We start from the raw sequence: 22,384 nt of genomic DNA, 5'->3' as shown, positions 1-22,384 counted from the left end.
ACTGAAGGAAGCCAAAAGTGACATTTATAGTAGACTCACATATATCTGGAACTTTTAAGTTAGTAAACAGTAGATGAGACAAGTTCAGAATACTGAATTTCTTTAATGAGGTTTGCATGAAACCTTTTTCAGCATATGATTATCTTCTGCAAATGTGCAGAGACCACGCAGCTGGTCAGCAATGCTCAGTGTGGGAGCCAGCACCAGTTTGTGTGGGTGCCTGCGCCAACTGCGGTGCAGCATGCTGGATCTGCAGTGGAGCTTTCTCGAGGATGGGGAGCCATGCAGAGCCCGCCTCTGACCCCTGCCTCCACTTGCTCACTTGGCTGGAATCTGGATAGTCCTGCCAAGGGCTAGTTTTTCAGTCATGGATTACCATGTAATCTTATCTAAGGTGATCTAAGTTCTTCTTTGATCATCACCTGATATGTTGATGCTTTGGAAGAAAAGCTTTGTTAGGAGTTTTTATTGGACTACAGTACCCTTGAATGAACTAGTTAGGAATTGTCCCCAAATTAATTAAGCCTCCATTGCATACAATCTGAGAAGATTGCATTCTTGTCCCCAGCCTCAGTCATTACTGCACAAGGTAATTTCCCTGAGGACTCTGTTGCCTTCTCCGTGTAGATAATGTCCTGCCCTGGAATCATCTGGCTTGTAAGGAAAATTAAGAAGCGAGGATGTAGCAGCAGAGGAGAAGCAGGAAAGAAAGGACCTTTGTCTTAACACTTTGAGGCCAGAGGTGATGGGATGTCAGCCTAGTGAGCTTAAGAGCTTTATTGCCACTGATTTCTTATGTGATATGAGGACTCTTGTACCTTAACTCCTCCAAATCAAGGGAGACTACCTCTGAGCGTATACTATTCTGAATGATTCAGTGAGCTGTGTTTTTATTCTGCTCTGCAGACTGTTTTCCAAAGGCAGGATTATCTATGAGGAAGAGACAAGTGCTCTTTGCCATAGAAGATATTTGTGGCAATAGCTGTTTGAGTAGCTAGTGTTGAGTGCATTGCATTATCTCCTGCTCTTAGGGGATGGAGGTGCATGAATTCCTCTGAGAAATGCCTGAATGCGGGGGACCTGCGGTAGAAGCCGCTCCTCCTGGAGTTATCCTCTCTTGGTTTCCTAGCAACCTGCCTGTTGCCATGGTGCCGCCTTACCCAGGCAGCAGATCTGCTGCCCTGTGGAATGTAGGCTCTGATTGTCAGCACTGGGAGGCTGCATGCATTTTCTGTTACCTCTTTTTTTTTTTTTCTAGTAGCTAGATTCAAATTGTACTTAGCATGTTACTAAAATATTTAAAAGGAAAAGCATATGTTGTATGGCTAAAATAATGAGACTGATTGTTTTATCACATTCTAGGAAATGTTGTCCTGTCATTTTAAGATTGCTTCAGAAAATCTTTGGTGATTATGTTGTGTACTGGGCTTTTCGGTATCCTCACTGGGGTAAGCCAGGAAACACTTGTTGGGAGACCTTTCTGTAAGCGAGGTCGTTGATTAAGTATGTATATTAGTTGGGCTTAGGTTTGACTGTAAACAACAAAGACATAGAATAATAATGGCTTATTTGTTTTTCTTATTTTTGATGGAGTCTCGCTCTGTTGCCCAGGCAGGAGTGCAGTGGCGTGATCTCAGCTCACTACAACCTCTGCCTCCTGAGTTCAAGCGATTCTCCTGCCTCAGCCTCCCGAGTAGCTGGGATTACAGGCACCTGCCACCACACCCAGCTAATTTTTGTATTTTTTGTAGAAATGGGGTTTTGTCATGTTGCCAGGCTGGTCTTGATTTGTGAGCTCAAAGTGATTCTCCCACCTCAGCTTCCCAAAGTACTGGGGTTACAGGCATGAGCCACCGCACATGGCCCTGAAATCTATGTCTTTAAAAAAGTCCCATTGTGGGGCCGAGCATGGTGGCTCACGCTGGTAATCCTAGCACTTTGGGAGGCCAAGGTGGGCGGATCACGAGGTCAGGAGTTCGAAACCAGCCTGGCCAACACGGCAAAACCCCGTCTCTACTAAAAATACAAAAATTAGCTGGGCATGGTGGCAGGCGCCTATAATCTCAGCTAGTTGGGAGGCTGAGGCAGGAGAATCGCTTGAACCCGGGAAGTGGAGGCTGCAGTAAGCCGAGATCGTGCCACTGCACTCCAGCCTGGGCGACAAGAGCAAGACTCTGTCTCAAAAGAAAAAAAAAAAGAGCCCGTTGTTCCAAGCTGTCTCGCCAGGCCCTTGAACTAAGAAGTGAAGTGCTCAATTTGCCCCGAGTGCTGTTCATGTCTTTATGACACATTTAATTGGAAATCTTCAGGAGGTCAAACATTCTAAGAACTTTTTTGGAGTTCAGCATACTGCCTCAGAGAAGGAAGCTGGTATTTGCGGGTAGGGTGTGGGAGGATGAGAATAGAGATTAAAGGCTTTGCTGGCCACATGTTTTGAGAAATAACTCACCAGAAAGTGTTTTTGGGTAGTGTTTATTTATTAGTTATAAATGCTGAAAATGTTATCTGCCTTGTTAGCGTGAAGACTTGGAGCTCCTCGGAGCTCTTTTAGTTCAGTCCACCACTGAAAGCATCCCTCTTATATAGAATTGCTCATAAGTTATGCATTTTGTTTCTGCTTGGTTGCTTCCACTGTTGGTGAGGTCATCACCTAATGATGCCACTCATTCTCTCTTTTTTTTCTGAGACAGGTTCTGGCTTTATTGCCCAGGCTGGAGTGCAGTGGTGCTGGGGCACTGGAGTGCAACCTCTGCCTCCTGGGCTCAATCGATCCTCCCACCTCAGCGTCCCTGGTAGCTGGGACTACTGAGGCATGCACCACCACGTCCAGCTAATCCGTTCTCTTTTTATGCCCCTGGGTGGATGTTAAATGCATTCTTTACCTGGAGCTGTGGTCTGCTTCCCTCCACCCATTGTTCAGAGATCTGTGGTCTGGAGCCACTCATACCAGCTCCACATCCTGGTGGAAGGTGTATGGGATTCTCCCCCTCCTTGGAGATGACCATGCGTGTCTCTGAAACATTCCTTCTCCCGTCACTCATCCCCAGTCCTCCAGGGGACTCTCTGGGTGGGTCCCTGGGCCCTCCCCTCCCTGGCCTCTGCTGAGCAGCTCACGGTGCTCATGGGCGTGTCTCTCCTGGTGCTGTTGGCCCTTGCTGTTCTGCTTTCCCTTTGAGTCTGCACAACTTCTCATGGAACCCTGTTAGTGCCATTTGCCCATCTTGTTCTCTTGGACTCTGTGTTAGCCTCTCTTGGCTCTTGCTGCTTCCATTTCTCATGTGGACGTTTTTGAATTCGCCTTCCAGTTAGGTGCCTGACATTGGTATCTCCCGCCTCCTCTTCAGTTCTGCCACCTTGTGCCTGGGTGGTTGAGACCCACACATGAGCTTGCCTGTCCTGTCCCTCCCAGAAATCCCTGAAGCTTCCTGCAGTATCGCCCACGGGGTTGAGCCCTCACCTTAGGGTGTGTGGGGCAGGTGAGACCATTCCCCCAAGCAGCTGAGATCTGTCTGCCTTTGCAGCCTGGCTGCTGCTACTTCCCTTGGCTTCGCTCCTGAAAAGACAGGACAGTTTCTTCCCTTCCCCACAGAGAACTGGACTCCTTTGGAATGTTCTGGAATTCCCCACCCCCTCTCCACGTAGCCAGCCTTTTCTGTCACCATCTTGCAGGTGCCAATTCCAATTTCGTTTTGAGGAAGGCTCCGTTAGCATTGCCTTGCTGCTCCCGTTCCCACCGATGCGTGGGATCACACACCATTACTTAGATGTCTGTTCCTCCTGCTCTTTGGGGTAAAGAAAGTCATGATTGTTCATTTGTTCTTTGGCATGAGGGCCTCGGGCTCTGCGCAGTCAGTGGAGCTGGTAGCCATGCCTTTAGCTGGGTTGTTTACCTGCTTGTGTGGAGAAAAACCACCCTTGCCTGTAGAGCTTTATGATTAATCCACAGCTGGGACCTGAGAAGTTCCTCAAGTGCTAGGAGAAATTTGTGTGTAATAAAGTTTCTGGGAAAGGGATCCATGTCCCCAAAAGGTTCTGACCCACTGTTTGATCCCCTCTTAGGAGATCTGCTCTGGGAGTGGGCTTTGCACCTCTTGGCGGCTGGGAGCTCCCCAGTGGTGCCTGCCCTGAGGACACGCAGTCTATGAACGTATGTCATCATGTCGTTCATCCTGGGAGATGGAATCCGTTGCATACCACAGGCTGTTTTTGTAACATGCACCTTTATGTTTGGCTTGTGGTTGGAGGTAGAAGGGGGTGTCTTGCTAAGAAGGCACTTTCTAGGAGTTGGAATTTACGTGTTACTTCCTGTGTCCACGGAAATCTGTTTTACGCTGGAACTTGACTTTATAGGCGTACCGAATTCTCCACCATGCGTATCTTTTTGCCTCCAGATCTGAGGAAGAGGCCTGCTGCCATTCAGTAGGTCATGGATTGGGAAGTGACAGTCAGTTTGTATTAGCTGGGCCAGTTTCAGATACAAGGGGCTGCCCAAGATTATTTTCAGTCCAGGTTGGCCGGACCAAAACAAGTAACAAAGTCATCATGGAAAACGATTACTGTTTCACATTCCTAGAGGAAGTAGGCAACCTACAAAGTATTCTCACATGGGCCTGTGAGAGTGAGTTGTGTTCCGGAAACACTCTAGATTTTGGTCAGCTGTAGCTAGTTCCCTGCTGAGAGGGCTGGAGAAAGTAGCTGGGTGGACATTACACTGGATGAGCATTTTTAAGAATCGGGGGTGCTGGTCACTTGCCCCTGCTTTTGGTGGTGACTCCTCTGTCTTGGCTCTGGTCTCCTGAGGTCTGAGCCCATCCTCTTCTGGCTTCCCTGTGTATCACTCTGCCTTCCTCTGCCTAGAGACTCATTTGGTAGCCTCCTGTTCATCTTGATTTGGAGGTAGGGCTAGGCAGTGTATCATGGTGTCATCATGGGTCCTTTTCAGAGTCCTAGGGGCCCAGGGCCTGCTAGGGTGTGGTGGGAGTCATCAGGTCTGGGGTTCCTATTTGTGCTGTCTCTGTGACCGCACAGTCCCCAGAGCCCTTACCCTCATGACTCAATTCTGCCTCCCCTCCACCGCTCCCCTGAGATTTATAACTGAGGCTGGCGCCAGCCATGCTTGGCTACACTGCGGGCTAACTAAGCTTTTGTGAGCCATCTGGGGAGCTTGGTACTGATTTGCATCTGGCACATCTTTTCCCCTGGAAACTAGAGTCCAAACCAGCAGCCTCTGGAATGTGGCCAGCTTGGTTGAGGTTGCGAACTGGACGTGTTTGTGATTTTGCTCCCAGGGGACAGGGAAGGCTATAACCTGGGCAGCAGATGAATAATTGATTTGCTTGTGTCTGAAGGGGTGAAGGTGATCTGGCTCGAGCTTTGTGGGACTCAGTCTTTGTGTGAGTAGCTTGTGGAGGTAGTAATGAAAGAAAGCAGTTCATTCCTTACCCTCTCCTGGAGGAAGAACACGTACTGACCTATACAACACGTGTTTCCTATGTGTGTTACACACGTATGTAGAATTGGCTTACAGAGGGAAGCAGCATACAGCAAGATTCCTGAGGTTCTAAGTGTGTTTCTCAGGTGATTGTGGTTTTTTGTTTTTGTTTTTGTTTTTTGTCTCAGACTTGGGTCAAGTATCTATTGCAGCAAAAGTTTGTTCAACCCTACTGAGATGCCTGTTGGAGTTTGACCCTCATGCCACCATCCTCTATGTGTAGTCCGATGTAATCTCTTGTTTCCTAGCTGAATAATTGGGCTAGAAGTGAGATGTGAATCTGAGGATTTTTTTCCCCATTTTTTTGGTTCTAAAATCAAGGACCTGTTTTAAGAAACATAGGCACTCTCAAGGCAGTTTATAAAATATTTTTAGGGCTAGGTATGGTAGCTCACCGCTGGAGTGCAGTGGTGAGATCTCGGCTCACTACAACCTGCCTCCTGGGCTCAAGCTATCCTCCCACCTCAGTCTCTCGAGTAGCTGGGATCACAGGTGCGTGCCACCATGCCCGGCTAATTTTTTGTAGAGATGAGGTTTTGCCATGTTGCCCAGGCTGGTCTTGAACTCCTGGACTCAACTGACCCCACCTCGGCCTCTCAAAGTGCTGAGATTATAGGCATGAGCCACCGGCAGCTGGCCATTGTTTTATGTTATAAGGGTATGAATTTTTTTAATTTTAATTTTTATTTTATTTATTTATTTATTTATTTATTTATTTTTTGAAACGGAGTCTCGCTCTGTCACCCAGGCTCACTGCCAGCTCCACCTCCCGGATTCACGCCATTCTCCTGCCTCAGCCTCCCGAGTAGCTGGAACTACAGGCGCCCGCCACCACACCTGGCTAATTGTTTTTTTTTGTATTTTTAGTAGAGACGGGGTTTCACCGTGTTAGCCAGGATGGTCTTGATCTCCTGACGTCGTGATCCACCCACCTCGGCCTCCCAAAGTGCTGGGATTATAGGCGTGAGCCACCGTGCCCAGCCTGTTTTTCTTTTTTAAAAAAACCCTTCATTCTACAGTTGTTACTCATTTTACAGAAGTCAAAATCTTCCCTGTATTTGAATTTGTTAGTCTTTTCTCCTATGGTTTCTTTTGTTACTTATGGAAACATTTTAAGGTTATGATGATACCTTGTTACTTATGGAAACATTTTAAGGTTAAAGTTCTGATACTCCCTGATACTATTTAAAAGTAGTTAGAGAGGATGAACGTGAACCAGATACATGAGTCCCTTCTAGCCCTGTGACAGACAAGCCAGCTTCTTGACCGGGACAAGCGTGTATCTGCGTGGCTGGTGTCCCATACAGCTTGGTGAGGGGCTGAGTAGCAGAGTCCAGCTCAAGGACAGTCGCCCTCAGCCCTGGGGAAATAAGTCAGGTCGACCTGGTTTGCTACAAAATGGGCCACCTCCTCACGTTGGTTTTCATTTTAGCTCTAGCCGGCCCGGTCCTTGGACTGAAAGAATGCACCAGGGGCTCGGCAGTGTGGTGCCAGAATGTGAAGACGGCGTCCGACTGCGGGGCAGTGAAGCACTGCCTGCAGACCGTTTGGAACAAGCCAACAGTGGTGAGTGCCGCTGCCCTCCAGTCCCAGCCCCAGCAGTCCTCTTGGGTCCCCTTAGAACAGCTGTAACTCACTGCCATATTGACAGAGCACTTTTTCTTGCCTTGTTTTGTTTACTTCTCACTGTGACTCTGTGTGGGAGGCAGGACCTATTGGTGAATGTACCCATTTTACAGCAGAGGAGATGGAGGCTCAGAGAGGTTAAGGTTTCACTCTCCTGAGGCTACCTGGTTTCTTGTGGCAGACAGGATGAGGTCCCCCATGCCTGCGGCTCCAGGTGCCTGCCCCATGCTGCCTCTGGGCCTCTGTGCAGATCCCACTTCTCACCTTAGATAAGAGGCCAGTGGGTTGGCAGTGCCCGTTCCCACCACTGGGCACATGGGCGCCGCTCTATCCTTGGTCACTCACTCCAAAAAGTAAATGCTGAGCTTTTCAGGTACTTTCTGCCTGTTTCATATTTTGTTCTCTCCTCACTCCTCTCAAACAGGCAAACTGCTGATTGAGATCCTGGAGTGCAGTTGCCATTTAAAATTGATTTCCAGCTGTAACCACACTGAGGAAGCTAGCACTGATTTTTCATCTAAATAATGCTAAATGTAGCATATTAATGTGGGGCATGGTCTAAGGCGACAAGCCATGGGTGTGTTCCTCACGGTCCCAAGCCCTCTCAGGAGATGCTCTGCTGACCGTGCCAGCTCAACACAGAGCTGCTGCCCTGGGCTCACTTGGGGCTGTGCCGGCCATCGTGTGGTACGGGCTGTGTTTGACTGAGTGGACTTTGGGTTCTAAAAAACTTGTCAGTGGCCACTACTGCTCCTTCAGTAAGAGAAGAAAGCTTAGCACCATTCTTTTAGAAACAGTTTGTGAATTATTCACTGGAAAACTGCCTTCTGTGGCCATACTTGCCCTTTTTTTTGGAGGCAGGGTCTGGCTCTGTCACCTAGGCTGGAGTGCAGTGGCACAATCATGGCTCACTGCAGCCTCAACCTCCTAGGCTCAAGCGATCCTCCCACCTCAGCCTCCTGAGTACTGGAACCACAGATGTGGACCAGTATGCCTGGCTAATTTTTGTATTTTTTGTAGAGATAGGGTTTTTACCATGTTGCCCAGGCTGGTCTTGAACTCCTGGGCTAAGGTCATCCTCCTGCCTCCCATAGTGCTGTGATTACAGGCGTGGGCTACCACGACTGGCCTGAAACTACTTTCAGATTTGGTTTCTAATTTGCCTTCAATCTTGTTTTTAATACTACTTCCTGTTTCCAGGTTTAATGTGTGTCCCGTAAGGACTTTAAAACTTGATTGGCTGGTCTTGTCATGGCCCAGCCTTCTGTTTTTTTTTTTTTTTTTTTTTTTTTTTGAGATGGACTCTTACTCTGTTGCCTAGGCTGGAGTGCAGTGGCACGATCTCGGCTCACTGCAACCTCCGCCTCCCGGGTTCAAGCAATTCTGCCTCAGCCTGCCAAGTAGCTGGGATTATAGGTGTACGCCACCATGCCCGTCTAATTTTTGTATTTTTAGTAGAGATGGGGTTTTCAACATGCTGGTCAGGCTGGTCTCGAACTCCTGACCTCGTGATCTGCCCGCCTCGGCCTCCCAAGTGAGCCACCACGCCCGGCCCGGCCCTCTCTTGATATGGTTCCATGCACAGTACCCTTGACCCTCTGTTTCCACAAATGCTGAGGGCTGTCTGTGGAACTTGAGCATCCTGGGGTTTGGGTGTCCATGGGGGTCCTGGAATTGATACCCCCTCAGATACCAAAGGATGACTGTATTAGCCTGACTAGGTTCAAGTTGGTTTCTCTAAATGCAGCTAAGTTCATAGGTGTTCCTCAGTCTCACCCAGACATGTTTCTTCTCCATGGATGGAAAGTCAGTTGACATCAAGAAGGGAGCCTGGGCATTCTTCCCCAAGGGCCGCAGGAACCAATTGGAATTTCCATGGCCTCTGGTCCAGGTGGGGGCCTTGGTGCCAATCAGAAGATTGGCTTTGGTGTGGTCTTGCCTCGTTAACATGCCTGGGAGGCAGGGGAAGCGCAGGTGAACGGTTCAGTGTGGGTGTGCCTTCAGAGGTGGGTGGGGCGTTTGTTTCTCTGTCCCACCCACCTCTCTGCCATACTGATGTGACTCTGATTTCACCTGAGCCTCAGTTTCCTCAGAGGTGTTGTGAGCATTGATGTGAAATTGACCTGTGCCACGTGGGGTGCTGTGTGGGTATGAGCAAAGGTTTTGTGTCCTGTAAATCACAGTGTGTTCTGGTGAGTCACACCTCTTCCCTCCCTGCCGTGCCCCAGCGCTGCTCATGCAGGGTGGAGAACCAGGATGTGACAGGAGCGCAGTCATGATCATATCCCTGGTTAGAGAGAATAGCGAAAAGGCCATGGGGAGTTCCAGCTGTGTGGGGTGTGAATTTGTGTCCTGCAAATACAAATTTCTCGTATTCTTTCTCTTAGAAATCCCTTCCCTGCGACATATGCAAAGACGTTGTCACCGCAGCTGGTGATATGCTGAAGGACAATGCCACTGAGGTGAGCGGCGGTGAGTGGGGATGGTGCTTGAGCCACGGGCACGTGCACTGGTTCCTAAGAGAGCTGTGATTCCGGGTGTCTAAAGAGGAATGGTGTAGGCCTGAGGGTGGCAAATGTCTTCCACAAAGGACCAAGGAGAAAAGATTTTAGGGTATATGAGCCGTATACTGTCCCTGTCACACAGTCTCTTTTTAAAAATGTAAAAAGAATGTAAACACCATTCTTTGAGTTCTGGGTTGTACAGAAATAAGCTGAAGGGCCTACTTTGCTGACCCCGGGACTAAATGCCCAAAGTTAATTGAGATGTTATATTGCATGCCGCTAATACCTAGGTCCATTTTGGCCATCTCTGCTTAGAATTCCCTGTGCCTGCGAGACTGCAGGTCCAGGGATTTTCATTTTGAATGCTCATGTCTGCTTTTGCCTGATTGACCTAATAGAGCCATAGGTAACATGGCCAAGTCCTTTTCCCTGAGGGCTGGCTGTTTTCCAGGCTTGGTTTTTCTGGGAGCTATTGAGGGCCTCTTGCCTTCAGCCCATTTATTTCCAGGGAGGAAAGCCTATCGTGATTCTGACCCTGGTGTCCTCTCGTAGGAGGAGATCCTTGTTTACTTGGAGAAGACCTGTGACTGGCTTCCGAAACCGAACATGTCTGCTTCGTGCAAGGAGATAGTGGACTCCTACCTCCCTGTCATCCTGGACATCATTAAAGGAGAAATGGTAAGTGCTGGGGAATAGGCTTTTCCTTGAAGGAGCTTCTGGGGCCCAGGAGAGGCAGTGGCCCAGAGTAGATTGATTAAAATGGAAAGTCTGTTCTTAGCTCTGGAATTCCTCAACAGCATTTTGCTGCAATTTGACATCCAGAATAGCTCCTTTGGCACAGCAGGCCACTCTGTATGTAACTTGCCCTGGGGTTAGCGAGGGTGCGGCTGCTGGGGACTGGTCGGACTGCTGAAGGAATGTAAACCGGCATAACCTTCAGAGATGTGAGTTGGATACATCATGTCCAATCTTTAACTGACCCCTTTGAGCAGGCACAAAACCTCACTTCTGTGAATTTATTTCTGTGAACTTATAATTAAGGAATAATTCAGGGAATGTATTGGGGTCTTTCATTCATCAAGTATGTATTATACACAGACACAAACCCTGTGTCACAGACTGGGTTTTTAGCAAAGAACACGGAGCTAGCTTTGTGGAATTTGGAAAGGCCTTGACAAAGAAGAGGTGTTTAAGTAACTGAAGAGGGCCAGTGGGGCAGGACTTTCCCAAGACAGGACCAAGGTTCTGGTGAGGAAGGCAGGGGTTGTGTCATACACAGCCTCCTAGGCCATCTTCAAGGATTGCAAGTGCAGCCTTGGAGTGTCATGATTGTAAGGGCATTTGTCAAAGGGTTTGGTCTAGGTCTAGGTCCCATTGAGGGAAGCTGCAAGTCGGGAAGCTGACAGGACCCTCAGGAGGTCATTGCTTTGTGAGTGAGATGTGATGTGGACAGTGGAAATGGCAGATGCAGATTCTCTTTTGGAGGGTTAAATGGACTGGACTTGCTCATGAGGGGGATGTATATGAGAGGAAGAGCTATAAATGTCTCCCTGGTTTCTGAGAAGATGAAGGTGGAGTTATTTGCTAAAATGGAGCTAGTTGGGCAGGATAGAATGAGGGGTAAGTTTGAGATGTCTGCAGGGTGGGCATGATTACAGAAGTTAAACACTTGGGAGCCATCAGCATATGGAAGGTGTTGAAAGCCATCGTGTTAGCTCATTTTGTGGGGAAGTGACTTAGAATTGTTGACTCTTCTCCTCCAGCAAGAAGCTCCTATTCCTTTATTTATTTATTTATTTATTTATTTGAGACTGAGTCTCACTCTGTCGCCCAGCCTGGAGTGCAATGGCGCGATCTTGACTGACAGCACCTCTGCCTTCCGGGTTCAAGTGATTCTCCCATCTCAGCCTCCCAATTAGCTGGGATCACAGGCACCCACCATCATGCCCGGCTAATTTTTGTATTTTTGTAGAGATGGGGTTTTAGACATTGGCCAGGGTGGTCTTGAACTCCTGACTTCAGGCGATCCACCCGCCTCGGCCTCACAAAGTGCTGGGATTACAGGTGTGAGCCACTGTGCCTGGCCTCCTATTCCTTTAAAGAAGAGCTGAGGGGAAAGAGGTAACATTTAGGAAGCCTGTATTAGTCCGTTTTCATGCTACTAATAAAGACATACCCGAGACTGGGTAATTTATAAAAAAAGAAAAAAGGTTTAATGGACTCACAGTTCCACATGGCTGGGGGGGCCTCAAAATCATGGTGGAAGGTGAAGGAGGAGCAAAGCCACATCTTACATGGCAGCAGGCAAGAGAGCATGTGCAGGGGAACTGCCCTTTATAAAACCATCAGATCATGAGACTTACTATCACTAAACAGCATGGGAAAACCCGCCCCCGTGATTCAGTTACCTCCCACTGGGTCCCTCCCATGACACGTGGGGCTATGGGAGCTACAGTTCAAGATGAGAATTGGGTGGGGACACAGCCAAACTGCATCATTGCCTAATAGGAGAATCAAGGAAGCTTAGGGGCCACTGTGTGGTTAGGCACTCGGATTGGGTAATTTTGTCATTCTTGGTATGCTGAGCAGTTTGAATTTAGACAACAGGTTTGTGTTTCTTTTAAGGGATTTAAAGAGAGGGACTAATTCAGAGGCACTAGATGGCCTGTCTTATTTTCCCCTGGGGAGAGGATTTTCAGCAGGACTTCTTTCCATCCCACCAGAGCCGTCCTGGGGAGGTGTGCTCTGCTCTCAACCTCTGCGAGTCTCTCCAGAAGCACCTGGCAGAGCTGAATCACCAGAAGCAGCTGGAGTCCAATAAGATCCCAGAGCTGGACATGACTGAGGTGGTGGCCCCCTTCATGGCCAACATCCCTCTCCTCCTCTACCCTCAGGACGGCCCCCGCAGCAAGCCCCAGCCAAAGGTAAGACAACGGGCTGGCCACTGAGGACCCATTTTTGGTTGCACTGGAGATGAGAGACCAAAGGGACAGAGAGGGCACGTGTGGTTCTTAAACTGGGGCTTATCCCTGTGCGTGACTCTGCAGTCACATGAGCTAGCCTTTAAATGGTTGTACCATGAAGTTTCTAAAGAATGGGATATTTAAAATATGCAAAGATTAATCCCCTTTAAAAAAATTTACTTCTTTTATTTTTGAGACAGGGTCTTGTTCTGTCACCCAAGCTGGAGTGCAGTGGTGTGATCATGGTTCACTGCAGCCTCAACCTCTGAGGCTTAAGTGATCCTCCCACCTTAGCCTCCTAAGTAGCTGGGAGTACAAATGCACACCACCACACCTGGCTAATTTTTGTATTTTTTGTTTTGCCATGTTGCTCAGACTGGTCTCAAACTCCTGGGTTCAAGCGATCTGCCTGCCTCGGCTTCCCAAAGTGCTGGGATTACAGGTGTGAGCCACTGTGCCTGGCCAACCTTTTTATTTATACTAAACCCCCTTTTTATACCATACTGTTACTATAATGAACACTTAATCGATTTTAAGCCTATCAGTAATTTGAGAGCCTGTAAAGCATCTTAGGAACTGGTCAGTAAGTGCCCCCTAATGCTGCAGCCCTGAGTATATAAGGACGTTTTCCTAGGAATTTGAGTCCTCTTAAGTTGCAAACCTAACTGCCTCTTCTGTAGGATAATGGGGACGTTTGCCAGGACTGCATTCAGATGGTGACTGACATCCAGACTGCTGTACGGACCAACTCCACCTTTGTCCAGGCCTTGGTGGAACATGTCAAGGAGGAGTGTGACCGCCTGGGCCCTGGCATGGCCGACATAGTGAGCCTTGTGTCCTTGTGCATTGGGGATGTTCTGGGCCTGGGAGTTGGGCTGTGGAGGCCGGAGTAGGGCGTTCAGACAACATGCTTCTCTTTTTTCCCAGAAAGCAGCTTGAATAGGTAGTGCAGACTTGAATCTATTTTGGTTAATGGCATCTGGATATGTAACAAAACTGGGAACAAAAAGTAGGAGACTGTTTCTGGGAAGATTTTGTTTCCTGCCAGGCACCCTGTGTATTAGGAACACTGTAGAAATACTTTTTGCCCCCATTTTCTTTTTTTTTTTTGAGACTGAGTGTTGCTCTGTTGCCCAGGCTGGAGTGCAGTGGCGTGATCTCAGCTCACTGCAACCTCTACCTCATGGGTTCCAGGGATTCTCCTGCCTTAGCCTCCCAAGTAGCTGGGATTACAGGTGTGTGCAATCACGCCCAGCTAATTTTTGTATTTTTAGTAGAGATGGGGTTTCACCGTGTTTGCCAGGCTGGTCTCAAACTCCTGATCTCAAGTGATCCGCCCGCTTCAGCCTCCCAAAGTGCTAGGATTACAGGCGTGAGCCTCTGCGCCCGGCCTTTACCCCATTTTTTTCTTTTCTTTTTTTTTTTTCTTTTTTGAGACGGAGTCTCGCTCTGTCGCCCAGGCTGAAATGCAGTGGCGCGATCTCGGCTCACTGCAAGCTCCGCCTCCCGGGTTCACGCCATTCTCCTGCCTCAGCCTCCTGAGTAGCTGGGACTACAAGTGCCCGCCACCATGCCTGGCTAATTTTTTTTGTATTTTTTAGTGGAGACGGGGTTTCACTGTGTTAGCCAGGATGGTCTCGATCTCCTGATCTCATGATCCGCCTGCCTCGGCCTCCCAAAGTGCTGGGATTACAGGCGTGAGCCACCGCGCCCGGCCATTTACCCCATTTTTGAAAGCTTGGCTAATGTATGTGACACTGAGAATTCCAGCTGTGCTCCTGCAGCAAGCATGGTCGCTGACCATGGTTCACCTGGAAGCCTCCCTTAGTCCTGTGGGCTCAGAAACTCATTTTCTTGGCCCCTTACTTAGATGGTTTCATTCTGGGACCCTATTCCAAGATTATTAATCACACTCAGGTGGATGTGTAAAACCAAAATGCCATTTTTAGTACCTGACAACTGAAGAAACCTGCTAGACTGGCAGCTGAGAAGCTGGTTGTAATCACTCTGTCCTTTGGGATCTAGCGAGGCTTTTTGGGTAGAGTGGCCGGCTCTAGGAGATGAGGCCTTCTCCATTTTTTTTTTTTTTCTTGAGACAGGGTTTAGCTCTGTCACCCAGGCTGGAGTGCGGTGGCACAATCATAGCTCACTGCAGCCTTTACCTCCTGGGCTCAAACAGTCCTCTTCTCAGCCTCCCAAGTAGCTGGGATTACAGGAGTGAGCCACCACGCCCAGCTGAGGGTTTCTCTCTGACTTTCCATTAGGAATGTTAATCAGGTGAACATTCATTCATTTTGAAAGCCTAGGAATCCTGTAACCTCATTTTAAGTGTCTTTGCATAACACCATTTAAACAGGTTTCCCAGTTGAACCCTCTCTGAGAGGCCGTATCATGTTACCTTTGGTCCTCTCTCTGTAGAAGCTCCCCAAATACAAGGAGCAATTCTGTGGAGTCTACTGGAAGTATCTAGATTGTCTGAAAATAAGCAGTTAAAAATCATTGTAACTTGACTCTACTGGATTTAAGCTTTATAATGCCATCTGAGATTGTGTAAATGGCTTTGAAAGGTAAGCTCCAGTTCCTAAGCAGTGTATCTCCTAGCTGCCTTCTCTCCAAATTGCCACTGAATAGTTGCTGTATGATCCTGGGGCACGTGAGGTTATAAGATAAAGGAGACAGGAGGGTGGAATCTTTAAGGTCCCTTAAGAAACATTTTCAAAACGTCTTTTGCACACATTTCTTATAAATGATAGAGTAACCAAATTGTCATTTTCATCTTATTAAAGCTGGCCCAGAGCAGACATTCATAAAATTCTACTTTAGAAACTTGCTTGATAGTCACCAGTTGACACTGTTGGAAATGCTGGGGGGTTTTTGTTGGTTGGGTTTTGGTGCATTGTTGCAGTGATTTGTTTAGCAATCTGTTTCTCTCTCCTCAGTGCAAGAACTACATCAGCCAGTATTCTGAAATTGCTATCCAGATGATGATGCACATGGTAGGTGGCACGGAGGCCCCTTGTTAGCATTTTTCTTTGTTTTTCAGGTTTCGTCATTTCTAGGAATTTTGAAAATTATATGGTTTAGTTTCCCTTTTTTACCTTAGAGTGCTGAATTGGGCTAAATCGACCCCTCTGGCTAGGAGACTCTCCACTTGCAATCTCAGTACCTCCCCTGTTACGGGAGAGGCTGAAGCATCTTGATCCCAGGACTGCCCTGGCGGCTTCCTGGCAATTTGTTTGCCTCTGCCCGTTCAGGCCGGCCATCAGGTTTCTAGGTCTGGCTTTAACCCTGGGATCTGTAGAAGTCAAGTGCTCTCTAACTAAGCCAGGCCTGAGAATGGCTGTGTTGCCACCTGAGTCGGGGGAATACTGCCTCCCAGAGTTTGTCCCGTGCATGGCAGCAGTGTCCGCTGAAGCTGCTGCTTGAGCTGGTAACTCCTGAGCTGGCTTTGGATGCATTCAGGTGGCAGGGGGCATTCCTTCATTAGAATCAAGAATACCCATTCAGGAAATGAGCTCGCTAGTCCACGCAGAGCAGGGCGGCCTGCTCACATTGGGAACAGGCACTGCCTCCTTAGATCTGATTGGCAGGGCTGAGTGGGTGGGGGGCACCTTTTCCCTGTCTGTCATGCTTTCTGACTACTTGAGATTGACATACCAGCGTTTGAGTTTGTTCTCTGATCCAGGGGTCAGCAAACTGGCCCATCATGTTTTGTACTTAAAGGGTATTTTTTTGGAACACAGCGACGCCTGTTTTGTGCTACAGCAGCACAGTTGAGTAGTTGCAGCCAGATCTTATGGCCAAGGAGCCTGAAAGATTGACTCTCTGACCTGCTGTAACCACTCAAGCAAGCCGAGGAGGAGTAGTTTATTTGGGATTATTACTCACACCCTACCATGTTCTAAAAACAGTTAAAAGGCAGCTTACAGAGACATGCACCTGAAGTAGGTAAAGATAAGCATTGACGGGATCGTGAAGTACTTCCTTATAGCTAACTTAAAATATTTTTCTCATTATAAAAGTTATACTGTGTAGAAATGTGTTGAAAATATGGACAATACTTCCCACACAAAAATCATTTGGAGTTTCAGAATATATCAACGGGGTCATATATACTACCTTGTACTTTGTAGTTTGCATTTTTTGCTTAAAAATATGTTGGCCATTGAATATTCTTGTACAAATGACTAAATGCTTGCAGAATAATCACCTGTGTACATAGAAGAGAATTTACCTAATCGGTCCCCGGTGGCCGGATGTATCTAGGTTGTTTTCAGGTTTGCCTTTGGGAAGATGAATATCCTTATAGCCAAATGCATACATATATGCATATCCCTGCCTTTCCCCTTATAATAGAGAACTAAAGCTGGAACTGCTGAATGGAAGCATGAGGCTTTGGATACATTGTTAAATTGGCCTTCCAGGCTGCCATTTGGCCACTTGCAGTAGATTGCCCTAGGATCCCTTACCCCCCTTACTTGGGCAGCCCTGTGTCTTGTTCCGTGGTGCTGCTGATCACTAACCTGTGGGAAAGCCTTGTGGGCCCAGGGCCAGTGTGGGCTCCTGAGTATGGAGACCCTTCATCAAGCATTTTCTGGGGCTCTTGCTACACAGTGTTTTGAGTGTGATTTAGTGTGTAAGACCTGGAGATGGTGCACACAGAGCAGGACAGCCCGCAAATGGTCTATCCCTGCAGGGCCAGGAAAGCTTTCAGGGCCCACTTGTCCGCAAGATAGCAGGAACAAGGTAGGTTGCTAAGATCTGACTGCAAGAGCATTTCCCCTGAACCTCTTGGGACATCCTTACACCTGATTAACTGCTTGATTGTTGTTTTAATTTTTCTTAACTGTTGTGTCCTTTCCTTTCTCTTATTTTCACCTCCGATTTCCTGTTTTTTTGTTCAACAGCAGGATCAGGTATGTGTCGGGGAATCTGCTTGCAGTAGTGGTCTGCTGCTTCTTCTAGTTACTTCGCTTTTTTTTTTTTTTTTGGGTATGGCATGATTAGCTCTGACAGATACAAGGAATGGTTACGAGAGGCAGGGTCCCTCTCTGTTAATAGGCTGGGGAGGGCTTCTGCATCTCTCCCCTGTAATTCAGCCCTTGAGGTTTTGGGGGTCTCATCTCCCCTTCGGGGTCCAGAAAAATGAAGCCAGCAGAGCCTTGTGCTCTGGTCACAGTCCACATACAGCATACGTACATGCAGGCCACCAGTGTGACAATGGGGAACCATGGGTGGCCCAGGAGGTGCCTCAGCCTCCTTCAACGTAGGCCAGTTAGGAAGTCCAGTGTAGGTCTGGCTTCCCCAGGGCACCTTGTGTCTGTCACAACGCAAGTAGGCATTGCATGTCTTTAGTGCTGTTTTTCATAAACACAGAAATGCTTCTGCTGCATGAGCAAACATTTGCAGACAGCCAGCAGACTGTTCCTGGCTGTTGGATCCAGAGAATTGGAAACAATCTCTTGATTGTGGCTTCTGCCCCTCTGGGTAACAGGGTCCTTTGGGATCTAGAGCCACATCAGATGGCATGCTACAAGAACCAAATGCCCAGTCCATACTTGCTCTGAGCCAGTGTCCTTCGGGGCCGTCCTGAACACTGCCACCTCTGAGCGTTGGCATCCATCTGCTAGGATTAGCATTGGAGCTTTTTTTGAAGGTATTTTGAAGTCTAATGGGAGAGGACTTTGGTTGAAATACCTGAATTTTTACCTAGGCCTCCTCAAGGAGTTGGAACAAAGCTGATCAAGGCAGAAGCAGCCCTATACCTCCTGAATATTGGCGTCTTTTTTTTTTTCTAAAAAGCTTGCTGTATCTTCAGCTGCGTTCTTATTATTTATTTATTTATTTATTTATTTTTCATTCTTAAGGTGTGGCAGAGACAGGGTATTTGGGATATGCTTTTCAGACTCCCCCGGTCTTATGAATTCTCGAGCCTTCTTGATATTAAAACAAGATGAGCCATAGTCATGGTCTAGCTCTTTTCCCTTAACAGGTCCCGTTTTTAGCACTTTTGTTCCTGCTGCTTTAGGGTTTGGTGCTGGAAGGCAAATGCACTCAGGCTCAGAGCTAGTTGCTGGTTGCATTTATTTCCATGATATACAGAGTCTGTACACTTGTCTCACTCTTGGCCATCAGAGTGTCATGGTCAGGATGTCTAGACTATCTAGTGCTCTGTGTTTGGTGTCTAAATGGTGAAAAGGGATCAATCTGGAGACCTTGTGGCTTAAAATGATTCATCCATTTGGCGGGTTGGGTTTTCATGTGCACTCTGTGCAGCTTGAACATAGAATGTGGTTTTTTAAAAAGCCAGCATTTCCCCTTAATGCATCATTTTAAATGGTCCTGCCGCTGAAAAATCTGGTGTGGTTTTATTTCTAACACATTTGGCTTTCTGTTAGTTTATGGGCATGGTAGTTCCCCCTTTAGAAAAAAACATAGCTTAGTTCCTACCTAGAGTGACCTGAAAAGACACATTCTAGAGCAGACCAGGTGTCCTTGGAGATGTGGAAGGTGCTGGGGAGTCTCCCTCGTGGTGGCCCTGGATGGAGAGACTGTTCGATGTCCCTTAGGAGCTTTGCGTGGTCTCCTCCCCGAGATGTAACTGGCACATATGCACTGCTTCAGACACGAGCCCTTTAACATGGAAACTGGAATCTGCCCCGTTGTGGGAGGGGGAGAGGGAGGCAGCCTTGACCTGGGCCCAGGGTGCTGTCCAGCTCCCTGTCCTCTGGCTGGATTGGGACTGAGGAGCAGTGGGCGTAGGCTTGCTGCTGACTGGTTGTTCTGTGCTCTCTTCAGCAACCCAAGGAGATCTGTGCGCTGGTTGGGTTCTGTGATGAGGTGAAAGAGATGCCCATGCAGACTCTGGTCCCCGCCAAAGTGGCCTCCAAGAATGTCATCCCTGCCCTGGAACTGGTGGAGCCCATTAAGGTACCTGGTGTCACTTTGTGTCCTGGTCAGGGCTGTGCAATGCCACACTACTCCCTGCTGTGTCACATCACATCTTACGAGTCACTTGTTTCTTTCGGTTCCCTGCCTGGCTCGTAAAGGTCTTTGAGTTTGTGATCACTGGTTTATCCTATCCCCTATACTAATGTAGCCCCCGACCCTGAGTTCTTTTGAAAACATTTTATTTCCTTGGTTGTAAACCCTAATGGTCGTGGGATCATTAGCCTGTGTATTTTCAGCATGCCATTCAAAGGTGACTTTGCAGTGCCTGGCTCCAGCCTCACCTTCTCACATGCACTGTCTGGGTCCTTCCCCATCCTGTGGCCCTGACAGACTGGATGTTCCCAGCACACCCCTCAGAGTGTACGGAAGCCTCACTGGGCCTGCAGCCTGTATACTAAGTACATGTGGGTGTCTATTTTATTTAACTAAAACACCTCACTTGGTGAAGATTAGACTACTTCATCCTATAATAAATTTGTATTTGGCATTTATTATGGGTCAGGCAGCATGTTAGGGGCTGTGGTGAACAGATGATGTCATTGTGCCCGTGGGGCTTACATTCTAGTTCTTCAAGGCCCGGGCTGTGTGATGCCTTAACACGTGGCACATGTACACGCTTCTTGTTCTAGACCATTCCACGGCACTTGACTGCCAGCTGTTGGTCTCTCTCTGCTGTCTCCTCTCTGCATGTGCAGAGTGTGTGACCCAGGGGCCAGGCTGAAGTGTCAGCTGGAATCCAGGAAGCACTGCTTCTTGCCTTCCTCTCTCCTCAGCTCCAGCCTGCTGACCAAAGTGATGGCCAGAGAAAGTGAAGAGTTATAGCTCGCACTCCAACCACATGTGACTACTTAAATTTTAATGAAATACCATGGAGCAAAATTAAAAATTCAGCCCCTTGGCTACACCAGCCACATTGCAGGTGCTCAGTGCACAGGGAGCTGGAGCTTATAGTGGACAGCAGAGATAGAGAACATTTCCATTGCCACAGAACATCCTCTGTAACAGTATTGCCTTATTAAAGGTGGGTTCCAGAAGAGCATTCTCAAGTGCTAATGAGACATGGGAGACACACGAGCAGACCTGAAGTGTGTTCAACATTCTGTCTTCTAGATAGTGGACCGATAGTGAGCCCCTCACTTTGCTTTTGGTCCTTCATCCTCCTCCCCAAAATGAACCCTGAATGATGAAATGATTGTAACGGAACACATCATTAGGGCAGCTCTTTGGGGTGGGGAAGGGACTTTCTATCTCCTGAACTGTGAATTCCTGGGTTTTGTTTTGGTGGGGTTAGGGGGAGGTGGTGGTGGTAGAGGATTGGGGAAGGGGGTGAATATAAAAATAGGGAATTAACGTGGATATTAGAAGCCACACGTCATTTGGAATTCAGGAGGCAGTGGCCCTTGATGGGCTAACCCACCCTGGTCTCTGTATCCCCTTTCCTTTAGGGGAGCAAGACCAAGGGCTGTGAGTCCCAGCATTGAAAGTACTCTCCTTCTACTCTTTCCACAGAAGCACGAGGTCCCAGCAAAGTCTGATGTTTACTGTGAGGTGTGTGAATTCCTGGTGAAGGAGGTGACCAAGCTGATTGACAACAACAAGACTGAGGTATGCTGTCCTCCTGGCAGAGGGAGGGCCTCTCCTGCCCCCCGAGCCTGAATGTCCCAGTGGGAAAGTCCCACAGGAGAGAGGGCTTGGCCCAGCCTTGACATGTGTACAGCCATTTCCCCATCTCGTGGAAGGCAATCCTCACCAGTGGGACCTCTAGGCTGGCGGGGGTCGGGGGAGGTGGACACCATTGCCCTGCTTTGTAGTTTGGTAGTTTTCTGGGGGTGGAAACGGCACCCACCATTGACTCATTTCCTGGCCATGTTAGTATTTTCAGAATCTCCCCCAACCCTTGTCCAGCGTCCCGTCTTCTCACACGGTCCTCTCGTGTGTTTCAGAAAGAAATACTCGACGCTTTTGACAAAATGTGCTCGAAGCTGCCGAAGTCCCTGTCGGAAGAGTGCCAGGAGGTGGTGGACACGTACGGCAGCTCCATCCTGTCCATCCTGCTGGAGGAGGTCAGCCCTGAGCTGGTGTGCAGCATGCTGCACCTCTGCTCTGGCACGCGGCTGCCTGCACTGACCGGTGAGCGCTGGGTGTGGTGCGGGAGGGGATGGTGCCCCTCTTGGGTCTGGGAGGGCCCTGCCAGCGTTGAGCCCGCTGCCCTCTTATGTAGTTCACGTGACTCAGCCAAAGGACGGTGGCTTCTGCGAAGTGTGCAAGAAGCTGGTGGGTTATTTGGATCGCAACCTGGAGAAAAACAGCACCAAGCAGGAGATCCTGGCTGCTCTTGAGAAAGGCTGCAGCTTCCTGCCAGACCCTTACCAGAAGCAGGTACGCTCCGGGCTGGGCTGCGGTAGGCCAGCATGGCAGAACCTGATGAAGTATGCCAAGGCTGGGGTACATTTTGATGGAAAACCAGCTGTTTCTGCCTCTGGGCATGGAGTCCAATGAAGTTTTACTTGGAGGTGATTTGTTGGCTTAAGATGAGCCACTGGGGGAAGCAACCTGAAGTAGAGAGGCCAAATGTAGATAGGGTGTCTGGAAAGGGAGGCCCCAGGACCCAGTGGGCTGGGAATGCCAGGAGCTCTCAGGGAACGGTGTATCCAGGGCCTGCCTGGCCTTTTGTGCCCCACTGTGCTCGGACACCCCCAGAGCTGGACCTGTGTCCCCGCTTTCCTTTATAGTGTGATCAGTTTGTGGCAGAGTACGAGCCCGTGCTGATCGAGATCCTGGTGGAGGTGATGGATCCTTCCTTCGTGTGCTTGGTGAGCCTCACTGGGTGGTGTGGGTCCTCTCGGGCA

General features: G+C 48.5%; 1 protein-coding gene across 1 annotated transcript in view; it reads left to right on the top strand.

The window, feature by feature from the left end:
- The window catches only part of PSAP (prosaposin), a 35,001-nt gene that overhangs the window by 9,926 nt on the left and 2,691 nt on the right, over window positions 1-22,384 (top strand). Inside the window, exons 2-12 of the mRNA XM_003312619.6 lie at window positions 6,924-7,057; window positions 9,505-9,579; window positions 10,174-10,299; window positions 12,345-12,545; window positions 13,265-13,408; window positions 15,524-15,580; window positions 19,383-19,514; window positions 21,045-21,140; window positions 21,479-21,665; window positions 21,757-21,914; window positions 22,268-22,348. Coding sequence (XP_003312667.1) covers window positions 6,924-7,057; window positions 9,505-9,579; window positions 10,174-10,299; window positions 12,345-12,545; window positions 13,265-13,408; window positions 15,524-15,580; window positions 19,383-19,514; window positions 21,045-21,140; window positions 21,479-21,665; window positions 21,757-21,914; window positions 22,268-22,348 — 1,391 coding nt within the window. The remainder of the gene's footprint in view (window positions 1-6,923; window positions 7,058-9,504; window positions 9,580-10,173; window positions 10,300-12,344; window positions 12,546-13,264; window positions 13,409-15,523; window positions 15,581-19,382; window positions 19,515-21,044; window positions 21,141-21,478; window positions 21,666-21,756; window positions 21,915-22,267; window positions 22,349-22,384) is intronic.

Source organism: Pan troglodytes, chromosome 8 (genome assembly GCF_028858775.2).
Source record: "Pan troglodytes isolate AG18354 chromosome 8, NHGRI_mPanTro3-v2.0_pri, whole genome shotgun sequence".
NCBI lineage: Eukaryota > Metazoa > Chordata > Mammalia > Primates > Hominidae > Pan > Pan troglodytes.
The sequence above is the reverse complement of the archived record's forward strand: the minus strand, read 5'-3'. Positions and strand labels throughout refer to the sequence as shown.